General features: G+C 44.2%; 1 protein-coding gene across 2 annotated transcripts in view; it reads right to left on the bottom strand.

The window, feature by feature from the left end:
• Positions 1-27,829, bottom strand: part of wu:fj29h11 (uncharacterized) — a 39,651-nt gene that overhangs the window by 9,421 nt on the left and 2,401 nt on the right. Inside the window, exons 3-40 of one of the 2 annotated variants that reach the window (XM_049013202.1) lie at positions 27,326-27,625; positions 24,841-25,224; positions 24,132-24,523; positions 23,805-23,927; positions 23,008-23,205; positions 22,750-22,890; positions 22,383-22,643; positions 21,091-21,283; positions 20,688-20,854; positions 20,418-20,546; positions 20,147-20,322; positions 19,874-20,043; positions 18,611-18,838; positions 17,496-17,590; positions 16,698-16,898; positions 16,099-16,237; positions 15,705-15,903; positions 14,403-14,550; positions 14,088-14,259; positions 13,663-13,840; positions 13,410-13,536; positions 13,157-13,279; positions 10,389-10,536; positions 9,739-9,851; positions 9,211-9,364; positions 8,847-9,095; positions 8,519-8,713; positions 7,825-8,003; positions 7,303-7,489; positions 6,966-7,108; positions 5,677-5,858; positions 4,112-4,380; positions 2,717-2,936; positions 2,095-2,275; positions 1,846-1,969; positions 1,616-1,696; positions 731-904; positions 102-352 (exon numbers count right to left, since the gene is read on the bottom strand). In XM_049013202.1, coding sequence (XP_048869159.1) covers positions 102-352; positions 731-904; positions 1,616-1,696; positions 1,846-1,969; positions 2,095-2,275; positions 2,717-2,936; positions 4,112-4,380; positions 5,677-5,858; positions 6,966-7,108; positions 7,303-7,489; positions 7,825-8,003; positions 8,519-8,713; positions 8,847-9,095; positions 9,211-9,364; positions 9,739-9,851; positions 10,389-10,536; positions 13,157-13,279; positions 13,410-13,536; positions 13,663-13,840; positions 14,088-14,259; positions 14,403-14,550; positions 15,705-15,903; positions 16,099-16,237; positions 16,698-16,898; positions 17,496-17,590; positions 18,611-18,838; positions 19,874-20,043; positions 20,147-20,322; positions 20,418-20,546; positions 20,688-20,854; positions 21,091-21,283; positions 22,383-22,643; positions 22,750-22,890; positions 23,008-23,205; positions 23,805-23,927; positions 24,132-24,523; positions 24,841-25,224; positions 27,326-27,625 — 7,094 coding nt within the window. Of the gene's footprint in view, positions 1-101; positions 353-730; positions 905-1,615; positions 1,697-1,845; positions 1,970-2,094; positions 2,276-2,716; positions 2,937-4,111; positions 4,381-5,676; positions 5,859-6,965; positions 7,109-7,302; positions 7,490-7,824; positions 8,004-8,518; positions 8,714-8,846; positions 9,096-9,210; positions 9,365-9,738; positions 9,852-10,388; positions 10,537-13,156; positions 13,280-13,409; positions 13,537-13,662; positions 13,841-14,087; positions 14,260-14,402; positions 14,551-15,704; positions 15,904-16,098; positions 16,238-16,697; positions 16,899-17,495; positions 17,591-18,610; positions 18,839-19,873; positions 20,044-20,146; positions 20,323-20,417; positions 20,547-20,687; positions 20,855-21,090; positions 21,284-22,382; positions 22,644-22,749; positions 22,891-23,007; positions 23,206-23,804; positions 23,928-24,131; positions 24,524-24,840; positions 25,225-26,571; positions 27,006-27,325; positions 27,626-27,829 lie in introns of those variants that run through there. The other variant, XM_049013203.1, reaches the window with a different exon arrangement.

Genomic DNA, 27,829 nt, shown 5'->3' with positions numbered 1-27,829 from the left:
CTTTTTTGGAGCTTTAATTTTTCCAAGTCTTAATTTGCTTAATTAGCCACAGTACTTGTGGTCGGGTGGGCTGCTAAGCGGGGATAAGCGAGACTGCGCACCTGTCCGAAAGACAGCGCCTTGATCCTCTGGGCGATGCCATCGTCCTGAAGCTCGCAGTAGGTGCTCTCTTCATGGTGGAAGAGGTACCTCTGGATATAGGGGACCAGCCTGCGGACCTGAGTCTGCAGTGCTGGGCAGGGCCTGTAATTTTCAGTCTGGGGCTCTGTGGTGATGCACTCAGACAACTTCTTCACTTTGCAGATGTCCAGGAAAAGATCCCGATCCAGGTCACTGAATGTCACTTGTTTTTCTGTGGACACAACAGAGGAAATGTAAGAAGCACATTCACAAAGACCGACCGTTACAGACATAAGAAAATTGCTACCATTACACCACATAGTATTCCATGTAGTGTCACATTGAGGGCTATCATCCAGATAACTCTTCATCTTCAGTTCCCACATAAGCCAAATTCTGCACCATTTGTAGTTAAAGGTACACAGACAAGCTATCCTGCTGACCGTCACATATTAAACTTTCAGCTGTAGCGAAACCATTGCAATTAATGTGGACGGGTGATTAATAAATAGCATGTGTCCTTAACTGTTCCAGCTACCGAAGAAATTTAGCTGATTCTGCTTCAAATGCATGCTATGACTGGGGGTCCCGACAGCTGACGGTACAGTACCTTGGCCGGACCTGGCCTTGTGCTTGTTAGAAGGGGGGAGGTTGAGCAGACACACATTGCTGTATGATCTGAAGACCTTTTCCAAAGTCTTGCTATCAGGGATCAGGGGGTTATGTGCTATGGTCACCCAGCTGGTACTCTTCGCTGGAAACACCTTCTTCTCCTTCAACATTTCTGTTAGGAGAATAAAACTAATTCAGGTCTTAACTGAACACAGTTAAACTTGATATCCATCAACATTACAATCAGAAAACCTGCCATTATCCAGCACTAAAAAGAATAATAAATATTTCCATTTATGTCAGATGGTATGTGCTTTGTAAAAAATATCTGTGTAAGAATTCCATAGAAAATTTCATGTAGTACTTATATGAGTTTTCATGTGTTGTACAAAAATCTCCAACTGCATTTCAACTGGCAGTGCGAAAAGAGTTACTGTTATTCTTTATTTTGCATAGTCAGCCTCATACGTACTTCACTTAAAAACATACACTGTGTACACTGAGAGCAAATCCCACTTACTGTACACTCACAGAACAACGTTTGGAACACAAATGCCCTGTTTCATAACAGTAAGTGTGAATATTTATTACTAATAAAAGACTGTGCTGGTGTTCCCAGAAAAGCTGCACTCTGATATTCTGCTGTTATTCTTATTGCTGCGAACACAGTACATATCAATGGTGAGAAAACATTTCTATTTAAGGTGCCGTAAATAAAGTTAAAATGGTAAATGCACGGTGAACAAAAATGCATCTGACGGACAGCATATCCCCAAACCACTTTATTTGGAAATAAAACCTCCAGTAAAAAAGGTTTGTCTTTTACCCAAAATCAAAAGTCATCAATAAAGTCTACTGTACACACATAAACACATAAACTCACCCCTGAGTGAAGAGCAGTAATTGGAGTCCAGCTGAACGTCGTTCTCCTGCTCTCCAAACTGTGGCAGTTTGCACTTATCAGCTACAAAAGCAAATGGAAATCAGACTCTGCTCCTTAAAGGAACGACAGTCACACAGACTGGAAAACAGTTAAAGCGAAACCTCACAACCAGAGATTTGCTGAACAGAGCTATTGGATTATGCAGTTATCACAGGGATGAGGAGACCTACCTAATTTGGCGAAAATGACAGAAATGTCCTGTAGAACATCGGCATTGGGGAGGAATGAACTGCAGATGACCTGGAGGAGGTCCACATACTGCTTCATAGAGGGGTTGCGTTCCACCTCAAGACTCTATGAAGAGCAGCGAGTGTCAATGAGCTGCAGTTGTTCACGGTATATAAACGCTCTGACTTTAGCGATAATAAAATGAAAAAGGAAAGCAAGCAAGCATGGAGGAAAGTCACTCAAAGAAGCACCTGAAGGAAGAACTCTCGCATGCCCCTCATGTTCGTGTAGAGGGGAGCTAGCACCCTGGGCTCCTGCACCTCGTCCTCCGACTTACGGACGCACTCCTTATACCTCTTGAACATTCCCGTAGGGTCGTTCCAGCACAAGTCTTTCAACAAGTAGAACCTCCCTGAGCTCCACTCGTCCTCCCTGAAGAAGGCACCAGAAGAAGCAATGTTCTTTACGGTTTTGCTACAATGTTTAATTGAACGGGAACAGGTTTGGCTAGGGTAGGGCGATATGCCATAAAAATGACATCACGATATTTTCACAATATCAATATTTGCCACAATATTCTACAAATTAGTAAAAATCTGTTAAAAATCTCAGGAGGTTTTAGGTTTTTCTGATTACAATGACCAAATTGTTTTACTGATAGTTACTGAGCATGTCACTGGTATAATGATAAACTACACCGACAACAGATGGAATTTGCGTGAAAATATTGCATTAAAACTGTTCATTATAAAAGAAAACCAGTGTTTAATCATATAACAATAAATTTAACTGCCCAAAACATAACATTCTATATATAATCACTGCTTAGCAATTGTCTAAGTGGTCTGTAGTAGTGATGAGGTGCCTACATACCTCTCATACTCCACAAAGACAGCTGGAGTCTCTTGGAACAACTTCTTCAGCTTGGTTCCATTTAGATTTTCGTGCAGATAGCTGTAGACATTGTGCACATGCTCCACAGTGGTGGTGAACCATGCCCCCTCCAGCTCCCCAGAGCCACCGTCCACAGTCTTTGTGCACCATGTCTTCAAATGGGAGATCAGTTCATCCTGTAACACGCAGTGCTTCATTCCTATCCAAGGCCAAGGAAAGATCAAAGAGGTGCACAGAACTTTGACTCAAACAGAAGAAGCAACCTGTACATTGGGTGGACAAAATACCCAAAAGCCAACATGCAAATAGGATGGCAACTACAGTAGCTAAACCAAAATTATAAACACAGTGGCAAAGATAAGTCATTTTAGGCTGAATTCCAATTAGCATTACGTGTCAGCTATAAAAAAAAAAAGTCTGATAATGTGCAATTTGATATGCGAGTTTGATGCAACTATTATGATGCAATTGCAAGAATGCCAAATAATTAGTGCTGGTATTACAGATTCATGGTTCACAAAAACTGCATAATTATTTAACATTCTAAGAGTCTCAAAAAAATGGCAGCAAATACCAATCATGGACTAACCACATCAACAAAGAAGAGCAGTGGTTGCAATTAAAGCTAACTGATAGATGAAAACTAGATATTTGTTGAAGGCCACAAAAGTATGGACTCAAAAATTACCACCGAAGAAGAATAATCTAGTGGAAGGACCATAAAACTTCAGCCCCTGAGCAAAGTAAAAAAGTAATACGATCCAATGAGTCATCGTTCACATCCAGAGAAGTTTTTCTTGGAGAAGGCTAAAGAATGCCTTCAGTTCGCAATATCTGTTGGGATAGGCAGCCATCGTGTGGTTATAATGATTGCTTTGCCTGGTTGTATAATGGCCATCTTACAGGACCAGCTGCACCTTATGCAGAAATACTATCCCTGCATGATGTTTACACATTCCAAGATGATAATTCCCCTATACAATACCAAACAAATTCAAGGCTGTTTTCATGAACACCAAAATGGAATCAAACATCTACTACGGTCTCCCCAATCAACAGATCTAAACACCAGTAAACCGTGAGAATTTCTAGAGAGCAGAGTCTAAGTGAATTTCTACCTTCTTCAGCCCCTGAAGAACTGGAGGCTCTTTTCTTTGAAGAACAGTCCAATATTTCACTATAAACAGTTCAGGCTGTATCAAACAATAACTAGAGCTGTTCTGAAAGAATAGAGCACCCCTACTTCTTAAGATCTCGATATTGAAATAGCGGTAGGTTTTCCCATTATTTTGTCCACCAGTTTAATGAAAACCCTATAACTGGGTCTAGCTGTATGATGCAGAAAAGGATACCTGGTCCTGAATCGGGTCTTACCGATATCACGGGTGAATTCGCTAGGCTTCATGTGATCGATGTAATTGACATGGATTCCCAACAGGCTGTACACCTCATCGGAGTACAAATGGACAGAATTTGGACGCAAGTATTTCACAGAAGGCTTGTCATGTCTGCTAGGAAGCTGTCTGACAGCAGGCACCCAAGGAAGCTGGGTGAGGTAGTAGCAGAAAGAGGAATGGGTCTCTCTCAACTGCTGTCCATTGCTGTCTCGCACCTTGGCGTTCAGGTACTGAGAGTAGTTGTCCCTTGATTTAAAAAAGGCAGAAAAAGTACATAAGAAAATTACAGAAATACAACATGTCACTCCAAATTGAGACACATCCATTTATCCATATATCTATCTCGTACACTGCTTATCCAGGTCAGGGTTCTGTAGGATATTGTAGAAGAACCAGGTGTGTTCGGGGCAGATTTGGTCCCTCCCAATATCAAAACCAAACCTATGCTCTTGGTTAAGGGTCCCATGGACATGTGGCTATTTTGCCAAAGCCAGGCTCAAACCAACGACCTTCTGAATCTAGGCAGAGAGGCTTAGCCACCGGGCCACAAATAAATATATAACATGAAGTCAATAATTTGTCCCCAGCTCTATAGTTTGGTTCCAGGTGGATGCAAGGTGAAACGGTTTAAATCAGTTTTAGAAACTGTTATCGGAATGTGACACGACATAAACATCCCTTTTTAATGGTGTTTTTAATTGAGGAGGGGGCAGGACGATACATGGGAATGACTAATATGAAACATTCAAGATTCAGGTCAGATAATCTCATTGCCATCAAGAAACATACAAGTTGGAAGCTCAGAGCCTTATCCAAAGTTTTACTGACACCTTTATATACATGTATGTTTCTAACACTAAAATGATGAAAATTTAAGTAGTCATATCTTATATATTAAACTGACTGAACACATCTAGATGCAGCCAATTTCCACCTATTTCACTGCATGCTATGAGCTGCCTATGGAAGGACTGTATGTCATGGCGACTACAGGCGCACAGAAGGTCACTAGAAGGATCAGACACCCAAACCAATGCATGTTCCACTTCTGCAGCTCAAGTCACAGCTGGAACTCTAGAACTCAAGAAGAGTGGAAAAACTGCACTTTTAAGCACAGCAACTATAAATCTGGCATAATTATAGGTGGGAATTATTTCTGAACTCGGTGGACAGCAAGCATATGAGCAAGTAAGTGATGTGGATAAGAAGCATAAATAAAGCTCTATTCTCGCACATGGCGGATTAAACGGCAAGGGAGCCTGCGCGTCAGAGGCACTGCGGCTTCTGCATTATGCATGAGCTCATCCATTTGAACAAAAGGCCGTGACACTCGCTCTCCAGACTCAGCCAGAAGGTGCGGTCGCTCATCTGCTTCAGCTCCGCCACGTCCCTGCATCCGGAATGATGTCGAGAACGGCTGGGAAATCTCCGGAACGTGCCAGGCGAGGCTTCGCTGGCGTCGGAACGGCGGGGTTTGAGGAGAGCACGCCATGGAGAGAACGCGGCCGGCGACCTGAGCGTTAACGAGAGAGAGAACCCTACCCGGTGACCCAGTTCTTCTCCAGCAGGTTCAGCAGCTCGTGTCGCTGCTGCAGCTTCACTGGGTCTGGGAGGTGGTCAGCAGTGACCAGGGAGTGGAATTCTGCACACTGGTAATCCTCTATGATGTACATGCCACCTGCAGGGTGGCACAGCTCAGCCTCCTTGGCCCATGGGGTCGCGGACTGTAATTCAGACAAAACCGCAAAACGACGTATAAGTTTAAGATCACTGTGAGTTTATAACCCCTCTTTCTATGCTGGTAAAAGGGGGAAATATGCAGCCAGATATGAGTCACTCAAGCTATTTCATGTATTCTTGCAGCGTCTGGCAGATTTAAAAATATAATAGCAGACGCACATGACTGACACTGCTTTACATTATAAAAAGTCTGCCTTCATCTTAGCATCAGCCGAATGGCAAAGAAAGACTTAATGAGGCAACAGTTCTATAAGTCTGTGTGATCAGAGTAAAATCAATGGTGAAACACCAAAAATATTCCCGACTCACAATTTATTTAGATAAATAGGTTAAAGGCACAGAAATGGAATCACACATCTTATTCAATGGGTGCCCTTCTGCTCATGATTGCACTAAGGTGGCACCAACCAATAAGATGCAAGAATATCAAGGCAGAGATTCTCATACAGTCCAAGCCTGACTACAGTCCACACAGCACCCCGCAGCTTTAAGTGTACCTAAAGGTCGAAGGTTATGTCTGTCTTGGTGGCCTATGACAACAACAAGAATAGGCCAATGACCAGTAACCAATTAACTAAGTGGGCGCACCCTAGACATCCAAAAAATATTAAAGGTAACCCTGCATGTCACACTTGCTACTAAGAAACGATGCTATTCAAGACAAAGCCTTTAGCTTCTGCAAAGAACAATGGAGAGTGTCTGAATGCCTAATTAGGCACATGCTTAATTAGGAATTTCAGTCCACTGCAGAAGAGGGGAGAAGGACGGCGCTTCACACCAGCCGGTTGCCCTGCGCCTGTCATCCTTTCGATTTGGACAGTACGGGCCAGGACAGTTTCTAGCTGATGAAAAGATCAGGGGCCGTTTACCTGGGTCTTGCCTTTTTTTGTTTTTGAAGGAAGATTGGCATCGGGGTTAAAACACTATAGCCCTGAGAGATCGGGCCTAACAGTGCCCCTAGGGCTGGGTCACCTCACACACGAAGGCTGCGGGACATGGTCCAGCACGGTGCGACCCATGAAATTCCCGGGTTCTGCTACACCGGTTCATTGGCTGATTCACCTCGGGAAGTGCGTGTGGGATTCACCTACCAGGTCTTGTGATGACATTGAGAGCTGCTCCTTGTTGAAGATGAGCAAATCCCGCACCCCCAAACCACTGAAAAATTCCTTCCAACCTCCAGGATCTCTGTCAGACTGCAGGTAGCAGGTATCCAGCAAGACCCAATCCACACCTGTGAGCAGGAGGTAGAAGTAATGGGGCAACATGAGATAAGGCTGACGGTGCCGCAGAATCACATCTTTTCCTTCCACTGCTTAGATGTCAAAAAGTCTCCACTGCATGTTAGAGACATCATAGATACTTCATCTGCCAATGTAGTGGGAATATGCAAGCTGGAATATGGGAAAGAACAAGGCTCTTGTTTACCTGGGAGTTTATTGTGGAGATCAATGTTACCGTATTCCTTTGAGAACTGCACCTTTGCCTTTCTGGCACAGAGAAAGCCCTTATTGGTCAGCACAGGTATGGATTCATCCAGTGTCCTGTAGTCCTGGTTTTGAGAGTGGTGCTTGATGAACACGACGTAGCTGATAATAATGTCCTTCTCTTTCATCTGAAGGCAGAATGAAAATTGGCTGTTCAGGTTCCCGCATCATTTATGCATCTGCTCTTCAGACCTATGCGTGGCTTTGTTCTAAAATCGGAACATCATGCTAAAGACACCAAAACACTGGTCAGCCATGCTCATGTTATATTTAATATACTCAGAGCAGTTCCCCTCCCCCAGGCATTCAAAAACACCTTAGCCATGGATACTGAAGGTACATCAAATTAAATGGCCCACATCTAACATCCTTAACACAACTCCAGAGAGCCACCCCTAGACCAGTGGGACACTGAGAAGATGTTACCCTATTCATGTCTACATCTACTGCTACAAAGCTTCACCTTCCAGGCTCCGCTCCTCAGAATAGGGTAGATGTGCTCCTGCAGGACTTTCTGGGGCTCCAGCTGGTGCACGTTCAGCCTCTTCAGCAGCTCGACGACAAGCGAGTTCCCCAGGGGATCCAGGCAGTCCAGCAGCTGAGGGGATACGGTGCTCAGGTCCTTGTAGAGCGCCTCTAAGCCTGAGTGGCAGATGGATGAAGTGAGGTGAGGTCACTCCCTCCTAAAATAAATCTACCATGCTGCTCTTCAGCTTGGTGGGTTTAACCATTTCATTAATTTTAAGGCTTGCTATTAAAGCATGTCTGCTGACTAAACTTTAAAAAAAAAAAGATTATTACAGGTTGCTAACCAATCCCCTGGTGGCTAAACCCTGGTTAGCACAGGACTTCCTTCTTGGCCCATGTAGCATGTGGAAGATTTAATATTTACCTACAGGCATGTACCATTACGCCTGAACTACTGACTCAAGTACAGACATTGCATTTCATTGAACATCAGAGAAGGGGACTTGTTCTGCTTGTTCTGAAGTGTGATTCATAGCTCATTTATAAACTAAGTTATAGGAAAAATAATTAAAGTCAAATAAATGCTGTAGGGAGAAAAAAAATAAATCAAGGGCAGTTTTAAATCACTGAGTTTTACGTGCAGAATTATTTTATTGCAATGATCAACCTTGGAGAAAAAGCAAGAATACCGATTTCGGTGTTCTTTGGGTCCATTAGTGGAAAGAAGACACCTTCGTCTTTCAAGGACACCACACGGCCATCAGCCAGAGGGACGAGGGGAATGTCTCTGAGAACTTCCAGTATGGTACCTGCCTCACCATAATCCTGCTCCAGGGCACGGAAATTACATACCAAGAGCTTGGCCACTTCCTTAAGATTGGAGTCTGCAACAGAGTTGCCATAATTTCATGAGAACAGAGAGCATATTGTAAATCACATTTTGTTGTAGTAATGAAGACCGAACTGTTGCTGGCCAGTTGGACAGCATTTTCATGTAGAGTTACACAGGATTGTTACCTGACCAGGTTCCTGTGCTGCGGAAGAGTTCTGTAGTCATGGCACGAGTGACCGTGGCAATATCTTGCCCTCTCAGGCGATGCACCCCCAAGGCAGATATTAAAGACTGGGGCAGCACAGACTGGAGGGTAGGATGCATGTAGGACAGGTTCAGGTGTCTTTGGAGCATGTCGTCTCCAATCGCCTCCTGAATGAGTGGGTCTTGAGTGGCAGCAATTTGTGAGGGCAATTTGAATTCCACCTCTCCATCTGTGAAAAGACACGTCTCAAAGGTCACGTCACCCGTAGAGAGCCGAAGCTGAAATCTCAAGCAGTTATCAAAGATTCTGTAAATGCTGCACATCGTGGGTTCTGAGAGGCTCACTTTGGCGTTCCGTGGTAGGCAAACAGGCCTTGCCTTTCAGCAACTGAATGATCTGACTCGCCACAGGATTGAAAAAGTCTAGGATCTCGCCCGGAAGAGGAACGAACTGCAGGAAACGGCACAGCCCCTGCAAACCACTGAATTCAGGGTGCTCCTGGAATTTTCCAGAAAAAAGTCTGATGAAATACGTGTGCATCTATATCAATACCACACATCCCAAGACCAAGCTTGGAGTCAGTACAGTGCAACATTTGTAATTATGTCACTGAAAATCAAACAGCAACTAAGTTGTTCAAAACTGAAAATGATCCTTAAACTTACTTGATATTTCATTTACATTCTACATCATTTGGTATAAGTGGAAAACTAGGGCCTACTACAGCCTCCAGATATCTTTAGGTTAGTAAAAAATTACTAATTAAGTGGTTTCTATACACGATAGTAGAGGTTCTGAAGTCCATGTTGTGGTTAAAAGGTTTTCCTGTGTCTGTAATCAGGATGTCTGTCTGCTTGCCATCACTCTCTTACGGTAAAGACATCCATAGCGTAGAGGAAGAGCTGCGGGATTTGGGAGCGAAGCCACTGGTTCCAGCCACTGTCCCGGTCAACGTCCTCCCTGGATGACGGGATGTCAAAGTCCCCTGTGAAAAAGGATGGAGAAGCAAAGATGCCGTTTTTCCATTTAACAAACAATCATGCATGAGGCCCTTACGACCAAGATTAAATATAATATTTTCATGACACTAGATCCCAGTGGGGAAATGTTCCTTCCGCCCACCCCATCATGCTCTCCATGACACCCAGCATATTCAGTGGCAAAGGGCAGCCACCTGCCACGGGACGGGGCCCGTAGAACTGGGGGTTAGGGGCCTCGCTCAAGGGCCCATGTGACTACTCTGCTAAAGCCAGGCTTGTACTGGCAACATTCCCATCACAGGCACAGAGGCAGGATATTAAAGTCCTGACAAAACAACATTATTACTGCATTTACAAAGTTATCTGTGTCAGTGAAGCGCAACAGAAGAGTGACGAACAAATAAATAATAAGAACCCCACATGTACCGGTGCTGATGATCGCCTGGCACCCCACTCTGTAGCCACCTGCCTGTTTCACACACTTTGTCTATCAGACATGAATCACTGGGGAATGTCTCCTTATAAAGGCGGCACATCCGAACCTTGTATGATGAAGCGGAAACCGAAGCTCCGCAGAGGTAAGAAGGCAAAGACGGGCTGCTTCTCGGGCTGGAACTTTCCGTCGGGGGAGGAGTCCTCGTTCAGCCTGAAGGCCAGCGCCAACTCGGTGGACTCGACGTCCTCCTTAATCTGCAGAGGAACCAATAGCCATTCCTCAGAAACACTAGAAGGGTTCAGGATGGTGTGTGGCTCTTCATGTTAGGATGCTGGGCCCGTAATCAGAAGGTCATCTGTTCAAATCCCAGAATTTCCACAATGATATCACTGTTGAGTTCTACAGCAAGACCTTTAACAACAATTACTCCAGGAACTGCCCAACCCCACTGTATGTTACTACAGGTTAAACTGTCTGATAAATAAATATAAAACGTGTCGTCTGAAGTTATAATCTAATCCTGAAAAGTCTTACCAGTCAGATGCTACACATTAGTCTAGTTTCTTAAAGTTTCCACAAAATTATCCCTGGTCCTTTGTCTGTAATCTCTTTTCTTCTCTCTTCCATGAAATATTTAAGATAATGATTCCGAAGACTTGAAAAAGGAAAGTAACAGAGGACAAACAGTGCAGTAAAGTACCGGTTGTGCTGGTACCTGTAAATTAAACTCTGCCCTACTGCTTTAGAAGCACTGTTTCATCCCACATGATGGCAGAACTTGCCCTGAGAGGAGGGAGATTAATTCACTAAACCTTATCGATAAGAATAAATTCATGAACCTTAAATGAGATGCAAGTGCCTCCACCCTGATGTATGCTACCAATGAAACCTTTACATAACCCAGCAAATAAAAACAAACCATTTAGCCACCTGTCTGGAATGAAATATGCATGTTCAACATGACTGAATGTCCGTCTGGAAGACAGGAAGTGTGTTGGGTGGTGGGGAGGGGGGGGGGGGGGGGGTAGAGAGGAAAATTGACTGTACAGTGAGTCGCAGTGGCTCGCATTTTCGCTTTAGAATTCTTTGTCCTCCGACGACTCTTCAATCTGAATGGCAGAAATAAAAACTTACAGTTTTAATTCTGGAGGATGACTGATCCCTTGATTATTTATAATTGATTGTGGTTATATAGGGGAAGCTATAAAATATGCAGGTTAAAATTACAAAAATAAGAATTTTATTAACTGAACACTTGTGATAAATTAGTAACAAACATATCAGCTTCTGGCCCTTTTCCTGTAACCCCTGTAAATTGTCTTATTATTCACATAGTGGTAAATCTGCCTAATTAAAACTGAGGGAAAATAATTAAATGTATTTATCAATCATTTAAAAATGTGCAATTTACACCTCAAAGAAAAATAAACAGCCAAATGGTGGCATCATCTTGACAACCTTCAAATTAAAAACTGAAATTTGTCAGTCTAATATTCAGTGCTTAGAAAATTTCACAGGCATTTTTCCATCAGGCTCATATCGGCTCATCCTCGTGTCTGATATATCTGAACTGCACATGAAGCATTTTACTTCATATCTTTACTTGCTATGTTTATAACTAAAACACAATGCGTTTGCATATCTGTTTACATTTACATTTATTTAAATGGCAGACGCTTCTGTCCAGAGAAATGTACCAGGTGAAACGTCTAATGATTGATGATAACCAACTGTAAACTTTCTGTGGGGAAAACAGCTATATTGCTTAAAGCCTACCATCAGGAATGCCATCTACACAAACATCACCCAGAAAAGAACCTAATAAGATACTAACTCTAAGTGCAACATACAAAAAATGAGCTTTCAGTAGAGCAAAGCAAACTGCATCATTGAACGCGCACACCACATACTACGAGTGAATACACAGCACTGTGTCTGGTCAATCGCTGCAGTTAGCAAGGTGATCAATCCACAGCCCTGAACTGGCCCCGGTTTGGCCCCCAGTTCTAATTAACTTGTCAGGACTCTAAAATGTGGCCTGAATGCTAAGACAGAGGAAGGCTACTCGAACTCTATATGGTTTTTAAGTATTCATTTGATCAATTAGTGTCATTTGTAGCGTCTTGTTTTAGCCAAAGAAAGCCAGGTTTTGGCTGGACCTGCTCATCAGTGCCTCAGTCCTGCAGTGCAATGAGACACACGCAGTGCTTCTCATCTGGATCTCAAACTACGCAAACTGCACAGTGACATATGGAAAGCGTACTCAAAGCCTTTGCGTTATTTTCAATCACAACTTATACAAATTAGGTCTGCAATGGCGATGCATGATGTAAGGCTACAGGATGAGCTTCACAGCCAACCAAAATACAGGCGACAGACACTAAAGGGTAAAACTAATGCAAAACTGTTTAGTTTGACAAGAAGAGCTTGTCTATGTAAATCACACAGTTCTACTACAAGTAATGAAAATGTCAAAAGGGAGGCTACAGTGGTCTTCATTTCACTTAATTGCATCTGCAATTTTGGTTGAAGAATGGATACTAGATCTATGTACACAGTTATGCAGGTAGTCTGGAGGTTCCATGGAATTTTATATGTACTGTTGCAAAACTCTGATGTGGTTTAGAAGTGTGGAATGATTATTTTCCATAAAGATACTCAACAGTGTGCTAAAGGGAATCAATACAGTTGAACTGGACATCAGCACATTTAAAGATGTCTCGGTTCCTTTAATGCATTTGTGTAATCAATATGCACTTGGTTTCTGACAAGTAAACTGAAAAGAGGTAGACTCTATACTCCAAGAACGTCACATTGTACCCATGGGTATTCCTGCTAACGAATGAAACATTGTTATAGATGCCAGACACTTGCCTTGTTGGGAACTAAGAGCATCCTCTTGACTACCAGCCAGCGTTCAACACCATCACTGTGCTGCACTTCAGAGACCATGTGGCTCAGGTCTCTCCGAGTCATTGACACCACATGGCCCTCGCCCTGGCAGAATGAACATGCAAATACGCGATGTGGGAGGTGCACAGGAAGGATATAGAGATGGTATTCAGTGAGTGAGAGATCAGATACGCACAACGGGAAGAGGTATCAGAACGAAACGATGGCTGGGTACCTGGTTGATGATGGTGATGGAGCGCAGCCGGTGCAGAAAGAGCAGCAGCGACGGGTCGACGTCATGGAAGAGGTTCCTGGTCTGGTAGCTCTTTGACCGAAGTGGGAGAAAGATCTTGGTGTTCCAGCTGGGGAGGGGGGCGGGAAAGAAAGCAGACCAGCGTTACTGCAGAACAATCCAGAAGAAGAAGCAGTAGGATGACTCTGAGAAGAGTAGTATGCTGAGGCAGTACTTCATGCTTCAAGCTCCTCACCTCTGCTTCTTTAACTCCTTTATGTTCGGGTCCACGACCTTCTCCTCCTCCACCCAGTGAGGTAGGATGTAGCCCATGGGGCCGCTGTTCTTCTCAAAACGAAGGTGGAAGTCATTGGAGTGAATCTCAGGACAATCTGTCACCTTGAACACCGATTTGAAACCGATGCCCTTTTGTCCTGCATAGGAATGGAATTGCACGAGGACATCCGTCATGACGAAACGCCATGATTGTGACCATAACTAATACTGCAATAACAACACCAAAAAGTTACACTTATTCGTAACTGTGTCTGTGTTTTATGTATCTGGTGAAGTGGTACTAGAACTAGTCAGGACTAGGGTAGGCCTAATGCAAGATCTTCTCTCAGCAGGGTTTCGACACAATTTAAGGTTCAAAGGCAAGCTCTGCCGGTAGGATCATACCTATGTAACCATACTTGTGCTTCCCCTTGGTGCTGCGTCCCACGTCACAGATAGCGCGGATGTTTTGTTCCTCAAAGCCGTTCTCATTGTTGAGAATGACGATGCAATCTTTCTCAATCACAAAGGCCAGGGCTGGCTGGACATTCAAACTGTAGCTGTTGTCATCTGCATTCTGTGGAGAGTAAGCAGACAACATTAGTTTGTGTGACAGAATTTAGCTAGTTTTGCTTCCACACCAGGATCTATATCTAAGCATATATTGAATAAAAGACTTTTTTAGTGTATGTAGATATTGTGCAACACAACCCTACTAACCTGGATGAGCTCCAAGACAAAGTGGGTGTCTTTACTGTAGAGCTCAGCAGACAGACGGTCCAGGCTCCTCCCCAGGCGTTCCTGGTGAACCTTCATGAGCTGCTCACCCTCCTCATTCAGCTCCACACCGATTCCAAACTCGTTCTTCCTATATAGAAAAATGACCAAAGAACCAATTACCAAATGCAAGCAAAACTGCGTAGTTCTGACCCACATGGGGAAACTACTAACATATATGTCAGAGAGGGACGAGTCTATGGTCACTTCTGAGCACTACCTGCTCTTTATAAATGAACTATTTCTAGTTCTCATCACTTTGCTTATTTGAACTGTTCCATTTTTTCTAAAGAACATTATTACAATGGCACTTCAGGAAATCTCCATCAAAACCTCCTCATTACCAAGACTATGAATTTTTTATTATTCCATTAAAAACCCGGAGAACAAAGGGTTTCCAGTAAATTCAAGACAAAATACGGACATAAAATCCATTCGCAATGCACAGGCTCCCAGCAAAATGTCATCAGACGCTGCTTTGATGTGAATGGTAGTTAATATCAATGTCAACAACTGGCATCTTGCTTTTTACAGCTTGTCTTACAGTATTAAAATTTAAAGGAGAATCACAGGAATTTAATTAGATGCTATTTGAAAAATGGTTAGTTTTTAGTAAGGAATAAAACAACCATTTCATATCTTGTTCTCTTGCTCCATATAAATCAATTAAAGGAGCCTGGACTCTAGAGTGCAAGATAAATATACAGGATGTTGCTCAAAAATGCAACCACACCCACTGATAGAACATGGAACAAGTGAATGCATAAAGAAACCAGTTCACACTTATCTTATGCAAAGCTTAAACATAATAAAGTATTTTGCCAGATATTGTACAACATAACTATCTCAAGTGCATATTGGGGAATAGTCTTTGATTTTCTTGTGAAGATATTCTTTTAATGCTTATAAAGCAGACTAAGAGTCAGGCCCCGTATAAATTCTTCATTTCACATATATTCTTCAATCGCAGTGAATAATAAAAGGACTGTATGCTACAAATGTGGTCTTGTCATGCAATACTGCAAGGTATCCTGTTCATGTGGGTTCAACATACCCCAACTCTAAGTCTCGGGATCTGGATATAAATCTGGATATAAATTTGCATATTTACAACATTACTTATAATAAAGCATTATTTATATTTATACCATATATTTTCATTGGGGGAAGTGAGTAGACCGAAGAAGCTGCCAGAACAGTTTTATCGTATGAATGCAAGTCCAGATGCGAGCGGGGACTGCGGACCTGATGTCTTCGATGATGACTCTATGCCGGGTCAGTCGACCGCCAACTTGGTTCAGGCCCTCCCTGTACTGCCCGTCCTCGGCTGAACGTTCGATCTCCACGTCCTGACGGGCATCACTGAGGTCCTCACAGGAAGCTTGCATCTTCTCATCCCTCCCTGTCACCAGCTCGAATTTCTCCTCGCTGTCTTCGTCGTCATCTACACGCGTGACCATTCAAGAGGGAAGGCGTTTTAAGAGAGAAAGCAGCAGCATCTTTAGATACAATCGTTTGAAAGGAGCATGACTCGGTAGACATCCGTCTGAGCTCTGTCCAATGCGATTAATCCTGGAAATATTAGACGCGACGATAGAGAGTTACGCAAATGTAATCACTGGACTAAAAAAAATCTCACCATCCATATTGGCTAGACTCAGAGATGACGCTGAAGAATGCCCTGGGTCTGGGCCGAACTCTATCAGGAGGTCCTCGTCATCACTGAGGGCCACTGCAGAGGACTTGCTGCTCACAGACATGCAGTCAGTGTCTATGAGCTGCAGAAGGGACATGGAACAGCGACACCTTTAAGCATATTTCAGGACAGCAGTATTCAGAAATGACAAATCCCCCACGCTTAGCTGATGGAGCATCTTCTATAGCTATCCATTAACCCCAGTAGATACTATGTTAACATTCAGTATAAACAGACTGCTTTATGAGTAAAACCTTTTAAAACCAATATATCATCTCTTACAAAAGCTGTCGTTTTAAAGAGGTAATATGGAGTCTTGGTCCTAATTAATATGGATTCTCTGATTTATGATGCTTTAGGTATGTTACCTGTGTAATATAATATTTAGATTTATGATAATACGTACATAATGCACAATAATTGCAGCAAATTTTTAGTTTTAAAATGTATTCTTATTTCCTGCATTCTTGATGTTTCGCAAATAAACCAGGCTGGAGAGCGAGTCAGAAGAGGGCCTATTTCACAGGGCAATGAGTCCGAACCTTTTTCACCAGGGGGGGAATGATCTTGGTCTGCGGTGGGCTCAGCTTGCTGTGGAAGTCCTTGACCCAGTCTGTCATCCCCAGCAGGATGCCCACATGGTGCAGCCTGTTCAGGTGGCGCCAATCTGCCTTGGCTGTCTGCAGCAGCACGGCCTTGGATTTGGCCTGACCCAACACCCTCGAGAGGGGCTCCAGGAAGACCTGGGGTACAGTGTTCTTATAAGCAGTGCGGTGTAAGGGTGCCAGACTGCTGTATCACAATGTGCAGGATACACTACCAGTCAAAATTTCTGTACACCACGGATTTTTACCACTTTTCCATTTATCTCATAAAGCTGCTTTTTTAACTGATTTTTTTTATTCTTGTTAAGCATACAAGTCAAATATAACAAGTTTCCTTTATAGCAAAAGTATGTAGAAAGAGTATGTAACAGTGTATGTGTGACGTCCTATTAACAGGTTGTGTTGTGATGGCCTAATCAAGCGTTTCATCGCTTGTAGAAAGAATGCCAGATTTTTTTCAGCTATTATACCTGCTACAGCAGGTTACTTTGATGAATCAAAGATATGACATTTTCTTGGTGAACATACTGTAAATTTATTTGTTAGCAAAGAGTATTGAAGTATTATTTAGTAAATGTTAAGTGAGCAACATGCAAGTGTGTGCAAAAACTTTTGACTGGTAGCGTACCTGAACAGAATTTCCCGTGCCTTGCACTAAAAGACTATCACAGCAGAAGCTAACCAGTAATGTTTATCATATATAACTCATAAAAATATTAAACGTGCTCTGTGCACCTGGGACAGCAGTTCTTTGCAGATTCTAGTTGGTATTCTTAGGATGCAGTCAAGAATGAACTTTGCAACAGTCGTGGATGAGTTAGTACCATCGTCTAGTAATAAGAAAAAAAAGATCATAAGCATTTAAAATGCAAATGTAATTTATACAAATTACTAGCAGGGAATGAGAGGCAATCCCTTCAACAGAGTAAAATGCCCATGAAATTATCTCTGTGTAAAGACACCGTATATTTAATGGACCCTCAGAGAACACAAGCTCAACATCCTAAAAGAGAATGAACTAAAATGTCGGGTGTTAATAATTTCAAGAATAGTGTAATGGGATAAACCACTGTTTGTAAACCCACTCGTCGGTAGGGGGGTCAGAGAGATGACAATTTTGCTCCCAACACAATGGTACCGGGTATCTTGATTGCTTGAGTCTTTGGTTCAGCGGTGCTGGGAGCTGGAGACGAGCAATAATGTGGAGTGTCTGGCGGTCCCTGAGGATCGTTATATTGCAGGAGGACAACACACACTGAGCCCAGTGACAGCGCACCATGGCCTACTCACCTTCCCGGGTGACAGCACACACTGAGCCCAGTGACAGGGCACCACGGCCTACTCACCTTCCCGGGTGACAGCACACACTAAGCCCAGTGACAGAGCACCACGGCCTACTCACCTTCCCGGGTGACAGCACACACTGAGCCCAGTGACAGCGCTCTACGGCCTACTCACCTTCCCGGGTGACAGCACACACTGAGCCCAGTGACAGGGCACCACGGCCTACTAACCATCCCGGGTGACAGCACACACAGAGCCCAGTGACAGCGCACCACGGCCTACTCACCTTCCCGGGTGACAGCACACACAGAGCCCAGTGACAGCGCACCACGGCCTACTCACCTTCCCGGGTGACAGCACACACAGAGCCCAGTGACACCGCACCACGGCCTACTCACCTTCCCGGGTGACAGCACACACTGAGCCCAGTGACAGCGCACCACGGCCTACTCACCTTCCCGGGTGACAGCACACACTGAGCCGAGTGACAGTGCACCACAGCCTACTCACCTTCCCGGGTGACAGCACACACTGAGCCCAGTGAAAGTGCACCACGGCCTACTCACCTTCCCGGGTGACAGCTGTAGCCAGGGAGCTCTCCATGTGATTGGCCAGCAAGGCCACAGGGGCATTAGCTAATCCATCAGCCACCACGATGGACACCAGATGCCCTGCTGTGCCCACGGGATCCAGGGCCTCGGCCGCCTCGGAGAACAGCCTGTCGCCGGTGAAGGTGGTGATCCTCAGCAGCACACCGGGCTTCGTCTCCAGCGCTGTCAGCTCACTGTTAGTGGCTGGACAAAGATACAACATGCACTGGAACAGTTGCCAGGATCAGGCCGAACTCCATATAGCACTTAGCTGCCGTGAACTAGAGACAAAATGCTGGTAAATTTACAATTCAAGTCAGAGCCCAGCCTAGATGCTGCTAATGGAAGTGCCAAGTGGATCAACAATACTTTGTGAATTTAGGATTAATCTACCTCATGTAACTCCTACAAACATGTAGTCAGAAAAGCAGAGGATTTGTAACAGGAGAGACCAAGACAAAGTCATCCCCATGTTTCCTCATTCCTGCTTTCTGATAACAAAATGAGCTTCCTTCAGATTTAACCTCATCCTTTCCCTGCTGATACTAGATCATACTTACACTTTACCCGTCCCTATGGAGAAATAGTTCTTTCACCTATCCCACTTGGCTCTCCATGTGACGGATGGATACACATACAGGTGTGAGCAAATTGGGGGCCGCAACACAGGGTCAGCCAGCATGCAGCACCCCAAGAGAAATTAGAGACAGATAAAGGCCTTTGTTCACGGGCCCACTTGCATCACTCTGTCAACCATGGGACTTGAACAAGTGACCTTCCGATCATGGGCACAGAGGCCCAACCCACAGAGCAACATGGCACTATTTACATTTATTTACTTATTCACATTTCATCGACTGAATGTCTTTGATACAAATTTAAGCAAGACATTCATCTGCTTATACTGTCAGACACTATATTTACAGATTAAATATCCTGCCAAGGAGGAACCCTCTCCTGGGGCTTCACCAAGCAAGCGCTGGGGCATGAGTCCATGCTCACCTGTGCCACCTGCTGCCCAGCTCAGCACATTCATCCCCCATCACATCACCATCTGCGTGCAACGTGACTGTAGGAGCCCAGATTCTGCTCAGTGCAATCACTGTCATCAGTGATTTATGTGATGAGGTAAAACAGAGCTTATAACGAGATCATTTTTTATGTATGGACCTCCTTTTATTTACATACCCAATACTCAAGTATCTGAAATGAACCACTGCGTTTTAATCAGGATCGTACCCGAGTTGCTCTCAATGAAGTCTTTCAGAGACCCGAGCTGCGGCTGGAACACCAGCTCCCACTGGGACCACTCAGCCAGGTCCTCCAGCAAGGGGGCTGACACTAGGCTAGACACGGCCTGCTCACGAGTCACAGCCCCCAGGAGGCCGACCGCTTCCATTACGCCACCCCTGGAACCAACAGAGAGCAACCATACAGCAGAAGCACTAACGTCTTTCTCAATTAAGAAAACGTGTAACTCCTGGGAGACTCTCGCCACTCGCTTTCCCTCACCTGAAATCCTTTATGAAAAGCGGAGACTCATAACGGACCGGACTCTCGCGGACGTCAGCGCTCAGCCCTTTCTGACGACGGACCATGTCGACCTGGGTAGACAGCTGGCCATATCCCAGCTCCCGGCTGTCCCTCAGCTTGTAGTGGCTCCGCAGGGCATGCTCAATGCAGGGGATCTACCAGGGCAGGATGCACACCACACACAGCAAACTTACCCAAAGCACATTCTGAATTTCTGCCCTGCTTAACAGCTTCCCAGCCTCTCACTTACCCTGTCTTGGTCCTCAACCCCACACTGCTTGATGAATTCATACACATCCTGCTGGCTGGGCCTGAAGCCACAGGAACTGTAATCTTGACTGCCAAGGGGAATAACGCTACCTCCAGCCTCCTGAAGCACCTAGGGACGGAAAACAATCAACTCGATCCAGCTTCAGTCAGGTCAGATTTTGGAGGAGTTTCGTTTTCCGAAGCTATTCATTCAATTTCGTAAACAAGGGAACAAACACAGAGAAACTAATAGAGTATGTGGTGAAGTTACCTGTGCGTGCTTCACCAGGAATTCCAGGAAGGTGCCTTGTTTCAGCTGCGCAAACTCCCTGAATTTGAAATACTCTACAAGCTTCTTCTCCAGCCTGGAAAGAAAGGCGAGGGAGAGCAGCCCCCTCAGGCTAGATATACACTCCTGAAAGTAGAGCTTGACAGCAGCTATGGGAAGAGAAGCGGATGAACATTACAAACCCCAATTACACGCAATATGCAAATTTTAAAAGTCCTTTCAATTTAATTACAGCAGCAATGCCCCCCCAACCCCGCAAAACCAACAGGGAAATTGATCAATTTACCTATGAAGTAAAATAATGCTGTTTCTTTTTGGAAAAATCAACTGGGAGGAGACATACATTTTAAAATATATTTCATTAAAGCAAAGCAACAGAGCATACCCTCACTAGGGGGCAGTGTGGTGTTCTCCTCCTGCCCTTGCTTAGTCCCTGTGCAGGACTTGCAGGATTTGCAAGACTTTTCTTTAGCAACCAAATCGTGGGGCACTTCGAGGGAGCCACAGCAGATGGCCAACTGGAAGAGGGCAGTGGCCAGCCTGTCGCCTGACACACGCAGAAGGAAGTCCTGGACATACTGGAAATGGAGAGAAGCACAGAGCATCATTAACACAGAGGACAGCCTCAGCTAGACCTTCAGAACGAGAAGGCAGCATAGCAATAGTAGCCCCATTTTTCTGGCCTGGACTTACATGAAAGAATTAAAAGCAAAAAGTGATGTAAAGGACCAGCTTGGTAACATCTAGTGACCCCTCTGGGCAGGGAGTCAGGCTTCGGGAATTATCACATGTACTGTAAGAAGCAGAAGGCCTCTGACGATCACCTCTTTTAGGGTCGTCACTATCGGTTATATTAATAATCAAGTAATCTAACGACTAATTTCATAAAATAAGTTTGTGAATAATGTGCTATTTTTTTATCGCGTTTTTAATGCACCGCCGGTCTTAGGGTCTCGTTTGACTTCTGGACAGAGCGTTTGTCGAGTTTTCTGTACCACATTGTTTATCTGCTCCAGTGATGGTTTTTGGTCTATAAATTGCCCACTTTTAATATAACATAATAAAATATGATATATCTTGTAACTGGCTCAAGACAAGAACAAACTTTGGACGGGGCACCAGCCTACTGCACGGTGTACGCTCACTCAGTCGCACACATGTCCAGTTTAGGCACTCCAAATACCTTACTTTGAACAGTGGGAGGAAATCAGCGTAAACCCCACTCATACATGGAGTGAACATAGAACTCCACACATACAACGCAGCGGTGAGCAGCGACAGTGCCACCCACTGGGCAGCGACAGTGCCACCCACTGCGCAGCGACAGTGCCACACACTGCGCCGGCCTCAGTACTAGTCATGCAAGATGCTAATATAAAAACAAAGAATAAATCAGTCTAAAGTTTACTGCCTTTGCTTTTGCATGAGCTCTGCATACATTTACCTCATCATGATTATTTGATTGGCCCATAGATAATGTGGCACGATTGTGAGAAATTTAACGAAAGGAGTGAGGAGGAGAAAAGCAAAGAAGAACTGAGGACTGGGCTCTACATTCTTTCATTAATCGCCAAAAAGACAGAAGGACGGACTGAAGAAACTAAGGGAAAATGTCGATAGAGCTTTACAGTGTATCTCTCAGTGTCATGACAATGTGCCCATGTTAAGACACTGTACCTTGGCCATCTTGGCGCTGAAGACACCCTCGGCGTTGGTAAAGACCATGAGTACGGCCTCCGCCGCGGTCTGGGAGACATACTTCTTCCTCAGCTCCTGACTGCCAAGAGAGGAGAAGGGGACACTGGCCTGGGCTGGATCCATGATGCTCTTCTTGATCTTCCTCATCTTATCTGCCACCTCTTCCTCAATCTCCCTCTGGAGGGTCACCTTGGCTTTGTCCAACATGAGGTACTCTGAACTTATCGCTTTCTGCAGGGTCTGGCCAGGTGAAGAACGGAAAGGGCGGAAATTTGAAAAGTGAGAAAAAAGAAGGAAATCTGCTTAAACCAGATGCTGCTAATCCCAGTCTACCCAGTGTCCTTACTGAGATGGGAAGGCCAAGGCCCTGAATCCTAATCCCAAGCTCGTATGGCGAGTCACAGCTATACTGGTCAGCAAGGTACTTCAGAAAGTCCACAAGATCAATTTTTTGTTTGGTGTATCGTCTCTTAAAAATCCTCAGATTCTACAGGAAAAAAAAAATTAAAGATTAAAAAATAATAATGAAATTTTTTTAGTTAAAGTCTCAGTAAAAATGTTCAACACATGTTCACGGCACACAGAGTTACGGTACATCGCTGACCTTCAGAATATCCACCGTCTCTATGGTGACGATATCGTCATCTTTGGTGGCGGGATCCACTCGAAATATCCTATGGATAAGGGGGATTTTGCACAGTGGGCCGAGGTTGAGTTCTTCAAAGCGCTTCTTGTTCTTGAGGCCTGCCAGGGCCTGGCCCAATTCGTAGAGCGTGCAAATCGACTGCACAGCTTCAGCGCACTGCCGAGACAGAGGTGTTAACGTGCAGCTCCATTATAATCTTATGGCACCACTGTCATACACGCAGCCAGTCATTGACTGAAACATCATAATGTGACGCAGGACTGTATATTTATAATCGGCTTGCGGATAAGCAATAAATAAGCACTATCTTCTCCTTTTTTCGTAAAAGCGGATTTCATACATGGATTCATGGATTTTCATACATGGCTTCAAAATATTTGAATATTTCGGATTTCTTTCAGTTAGTGAAAACGGGTGCTAATGTAAGTCTTTCGTAAAAGCAAAGCATTGTAAAGGCAATGTTCTTAAAGTGTGGGATATCAATGTTTTATCAAAACTGAGTAACAACAGAAATCGGGTCTCTTAGGATCTGGGTGCCGTTGTGACAAATTATCTTAAATATTCTCGGTTTTGAATAAATCATTAGTGAACATTACAGTAACTACAAAATCCTTACCAAAACCAAGGCAAAATGGCACTTTTCTCAGGGTCAGTGTCAATTTAGTTACTGTATTTTGCCATTGTAGGGCAGTATACTGAGGATACAAATTTCCTGCAATAAACAGGCTACATTTGTAAGGCTATAGACGCATCACCTTTATAAACATGTCGATCTCCCGCACGGTTCGGTGAAGATCCATGACAACTGAGAGCTGCCACATTGGATTAATCGGTCTCAAAGACTGAACCTGGTAGTATCTGCAAAGCCTGGAAACGACCTAAAGAGAAGGGAAGATTGACTTTTACCTTTCATATCTCCAAGCACTGCTGCATAAAGACGCACCTAATTTAAGATGCAATGCAAACTACATGCTTTTTTAGTTTATTGCTTTGTGCCTTGGCATCCAAGATGCATATCAATCTAGACTGGAGCCATCGAGAGTGGCAGAGTCTGAGCAACATCACTTGCAAGAGAGACACACCTTATCCACTGTGACCAGCTCCCCTTCAGCCGCGATGGCACGGATCAGCTCCTCGGCCCTGCTGTTCACTTCCTCCACACTGGGCACCTGGCCACGCTTCCACTCCTTCTTGCAAAGCTCCACCATCTCCTCGGCGGCCCGAACTTGGGCCGAATGCTCCTCCCTCAGCCGGGAGTGGAAACCATCCCGGAACACTACAGCACTGTCTGCTTTTTTCGGGGCTCCCTGGGTCTTAGGGGGGTTCGTTCCCAGCACCGGGAAATCAGAAGATGACAGGCCTATGGGCACCGCGACGGCAGGGGCCAAAGCGACAGGGAGCGGATGCTGGATAAGCAGCGGCAGCCCCGCCCACTTAAGGTCGGCTAGACCTACAGCCGTGGCCTTTGCTCCACCTGCACAGAACCAGAATGTAAAGTAACAAATACAGCAATATCTGCAGTTAATACACAGAGTTACAATATCCAACTTAAGGATACTGAGATTTTTTTAATGGTGGGGGGAATAAGAGGGGCCATAATTCATACAGAGGGGCCAATTTCATTATTAGCCAATGGTATGTTTTGAATCGATGAGTGACAGGCGAGAGGGTACTCCAGGGGCCAATGAGCTTTCAGTTGGGGCTAGTAGACCGGTGGCCCCGCCCCTGCACACACCCCTGGCCAGACCATGTCGCATGACATCATGCACACTTATCCCCAGTATTACATACCAATCACTGCAGCAGCGCCTAATGGCGGCTGTGGCAAGGCCCTCTGAGCATCTGGTTGCCCGGCACCGACAGTGTGCCCTCCCGCCATGTTTGATGCTCCTGCTTCAGCAGATGGAGCCGTTGCTCTGTCCTGTGGGTTGGGCGCTCCTTGGGTTGGGTCAAACGTTTGGTTTGACTTAAGAAAAACCACATCATTTTTCAGCCACAGCTTGTCAGACATACCGTGAAGGAACGCGAGTACAGAGGAGAAGCCGAACTTAGACACTTTGAGTTTTCTGCCGTATTTCTGCTTGAATTCAATGGGCAAGTTCTTGATGGGGATGCCCTCCGGATGCAGTTTCAGCAGATCTATGACATCACAACGGGCCTTCTCCATCTTCACGGCTAGAAATAAAAACACAAAGATTACCTCCCCTCTGCTGGCTCTCCTTCAACCTCCGCAGCAAGCGGGAAAGCAAACACAACTAAAATTTCTCTTCGTGATGGACACCTGAAAAATTCTTTGCACGCGTCAGCTTATTACTGAAGAAAACGTGACAATAAAACCACTGACCTCATTATCAAGTTCAAAGCATTTAACGTTTGAACAGGACATTACCAACTAAAAAAAAAAAACATATTTTGTTTTGGAAAAGACTCATCAAAATTTGTGTAAGCGCAGTCAGGTGTGAAATGGTTCGTAATTTAACTGCCATCACTGCATTTAAATGATAATTCTTAATAACCATAGGAACCCAACCCCTCAGAAATTGAATCGATACTTATAATGTTTTGGGGACATTAATGGGCAACAGCTCATTGATGACATTTTGGAAAGAGATATTTTGAAGAAAATGCTAATTTAGCTTAATAAATTGCATAAGCAGACCATGATGGTCCTATTCCTGAAGGAAGTATTTATGGTTCCAGATAATTACTAAACAAGATGACTGCGCAGTCTGCACAATGTTAGTCTGTATTCAAATATTTTAAAATATATTGATTAGGTACTATACATACATATTCGAAAGACATACAATTTTAAATTAAAGGCTACATCAACAATAATAGGAAAGACATTCTATCCAATATTGTCTGAACAACCCCTTAAAATAAAAACTAAATTGGTACCTTGTATCATCAAATTAAAAAAAAAAAGTCGGCTAAGAACACAGCAAACAAGAATTAAGTGTGTATTATAAGGGATACGGGGTGTACATACTACAGGCATTTTACATCGTCTGCTCCCTAAATGACCCACACGTACTGTATATGTACCAGAACAGGCCAAATGAGAGCTAGCAGCGAAAATAAACTGAAATTAAAGGCCTTACATAAATAAAAACAAAAAACCTGAAAGTCATGATCAGTGAAGAGTATAACCTCACCAAATTAACGTGGAGTACATCAGTATTTATGAGATACCAGGTTCTCCAACAGGAAACTTACTGATAGGTGCCAACCTGCAGATCACCGAAACTGCTACGGAACTCATTCGTAAACAAGCGGTGACAAATCGTGCCAAAATATAACGTAACCCACCAAAACATCCATCGTTATCGTTCGTACATATTAGGACCATTGCCAGTTTTATACAAGACAAGTGAACACTAATTAACCTGAACATTTTTTAAAATCCTGTCAATAACATGAAAGATTAATAAATAGAATAAGAGAAAATTTATACCATTCTTCTTCTTTCAGCCCAATATTATGCAGCACCAGATATAAATTTCAAATGTTAACATTTACCTTACAAAAGCTCAGTGACTCCAAAACCGTATGTTTATCTCTTCCTGGTATTATCTCATGTTCAGTCCCAATGAAGAGAGCAGTCAATGAAAATACTGAGGCATTTTCATTACACTGCTAGTGACCTAACACTGCCCCTCCCTTTCTGGGACAGCCGGCCAATAGAAACCGCACACAGTGTCACCTGACCAAACAGAAACCGAATGGAACTTAGCTCTCCGTTTCCTAGAAGCACATGCACCATGGCAGCTCCAGCACTGTGGAAAAACAAATAGCTAAAAAAACAAAAAAATAAATATCCACAGGCAATTCATAGTTCGGCCACGAAAATAGCTGATAGCCCTCAGCTGAGAGAGAAAACTTGTTATCACTGCACCTCCACTGCAGCCCATGTATACAACTGACTAGGATCAGTTTCCAGCTGACGCACACGAGAATAAACACTGGAACTAAGAGCTATCAGCTGGGTGTAGAGAAGAGGAGCTTTAAGTTTCAGTTTCCCGGGTTGTGGAACAAAATCAGCTGACGCACGCAGCTGCAGCCAAGGAGGAGGACTGACAACAATTCGGCTCATTTCCACATACCATTGCGCCAGTTACCTGGCTAAGCAATAAACAATACAGTGAAACATTCTTGCTCATTCCAGGGAACATGTTAATGTTAAAGCACAGACTACTTTCACTTTCATTTATCAGCCTCCACGTAAGATAGATAATACAGAGAAACGGAATTAAAAATATTTGAATACATTTACCTGTGGAGTCACCAGAAGGCTTGCAGTTTGTCATCCATTCCTCCCTTCCATCACAGAATCCACCAGGCTGACCGTCGCTTGTGCTTTTGAGCACGTTCTTGTCATGAACACGTTCCAGGTGCACCCGGTCCCCCAGCAGCACCAGTAGCTGCTCGAGGCCCCTCAGGCCGTACCTTGACAGGATGAGTCGGCGCCCGTACTGCTCTCTGTACCGGCTGCGCAGGTTTGAAAGCTCCACGCCCTCGGGGGTATGGCCCAACATGACCACCACTTCCCCACACAGGCGCTGGAGCAGAGCATCTGTGAACGTGCACCCATAGCAAGACAACAAAAATTACCTCCATGTATGATTAAGCATCGTGCGCTGGTGCTGTTTCACACAAGGGACCAGTGAAATATGACTCAGAACCTCAGCGAGCCGCAAACCCAGCATCGCTGTTATTAAGCGAAAGCTGAGCACTGGCTCTCATCACAGTGGTCTGACACGTAAATAATTTAATCTAG

Source organism: Brienomyrus brachyistius, chromosome 5 (genome assembly GCF_023856365.1).
Source record: "Brienomyrus brachyistius isolate T26 chromosome 5, BBRACH_0.4, whole genome shotgun sequence".
Taxonomy (NCBI): domain Eukaryota; kingdom Metazoa; phylum Chordata; class Actinopteri; order Osteoglossiformes; family Mormyridae; genus Brienomyrus; species Brienomyrus brachyistius.
This window is presented reverse-complemented; position numbering and strand designations above follow the sequence as displayed.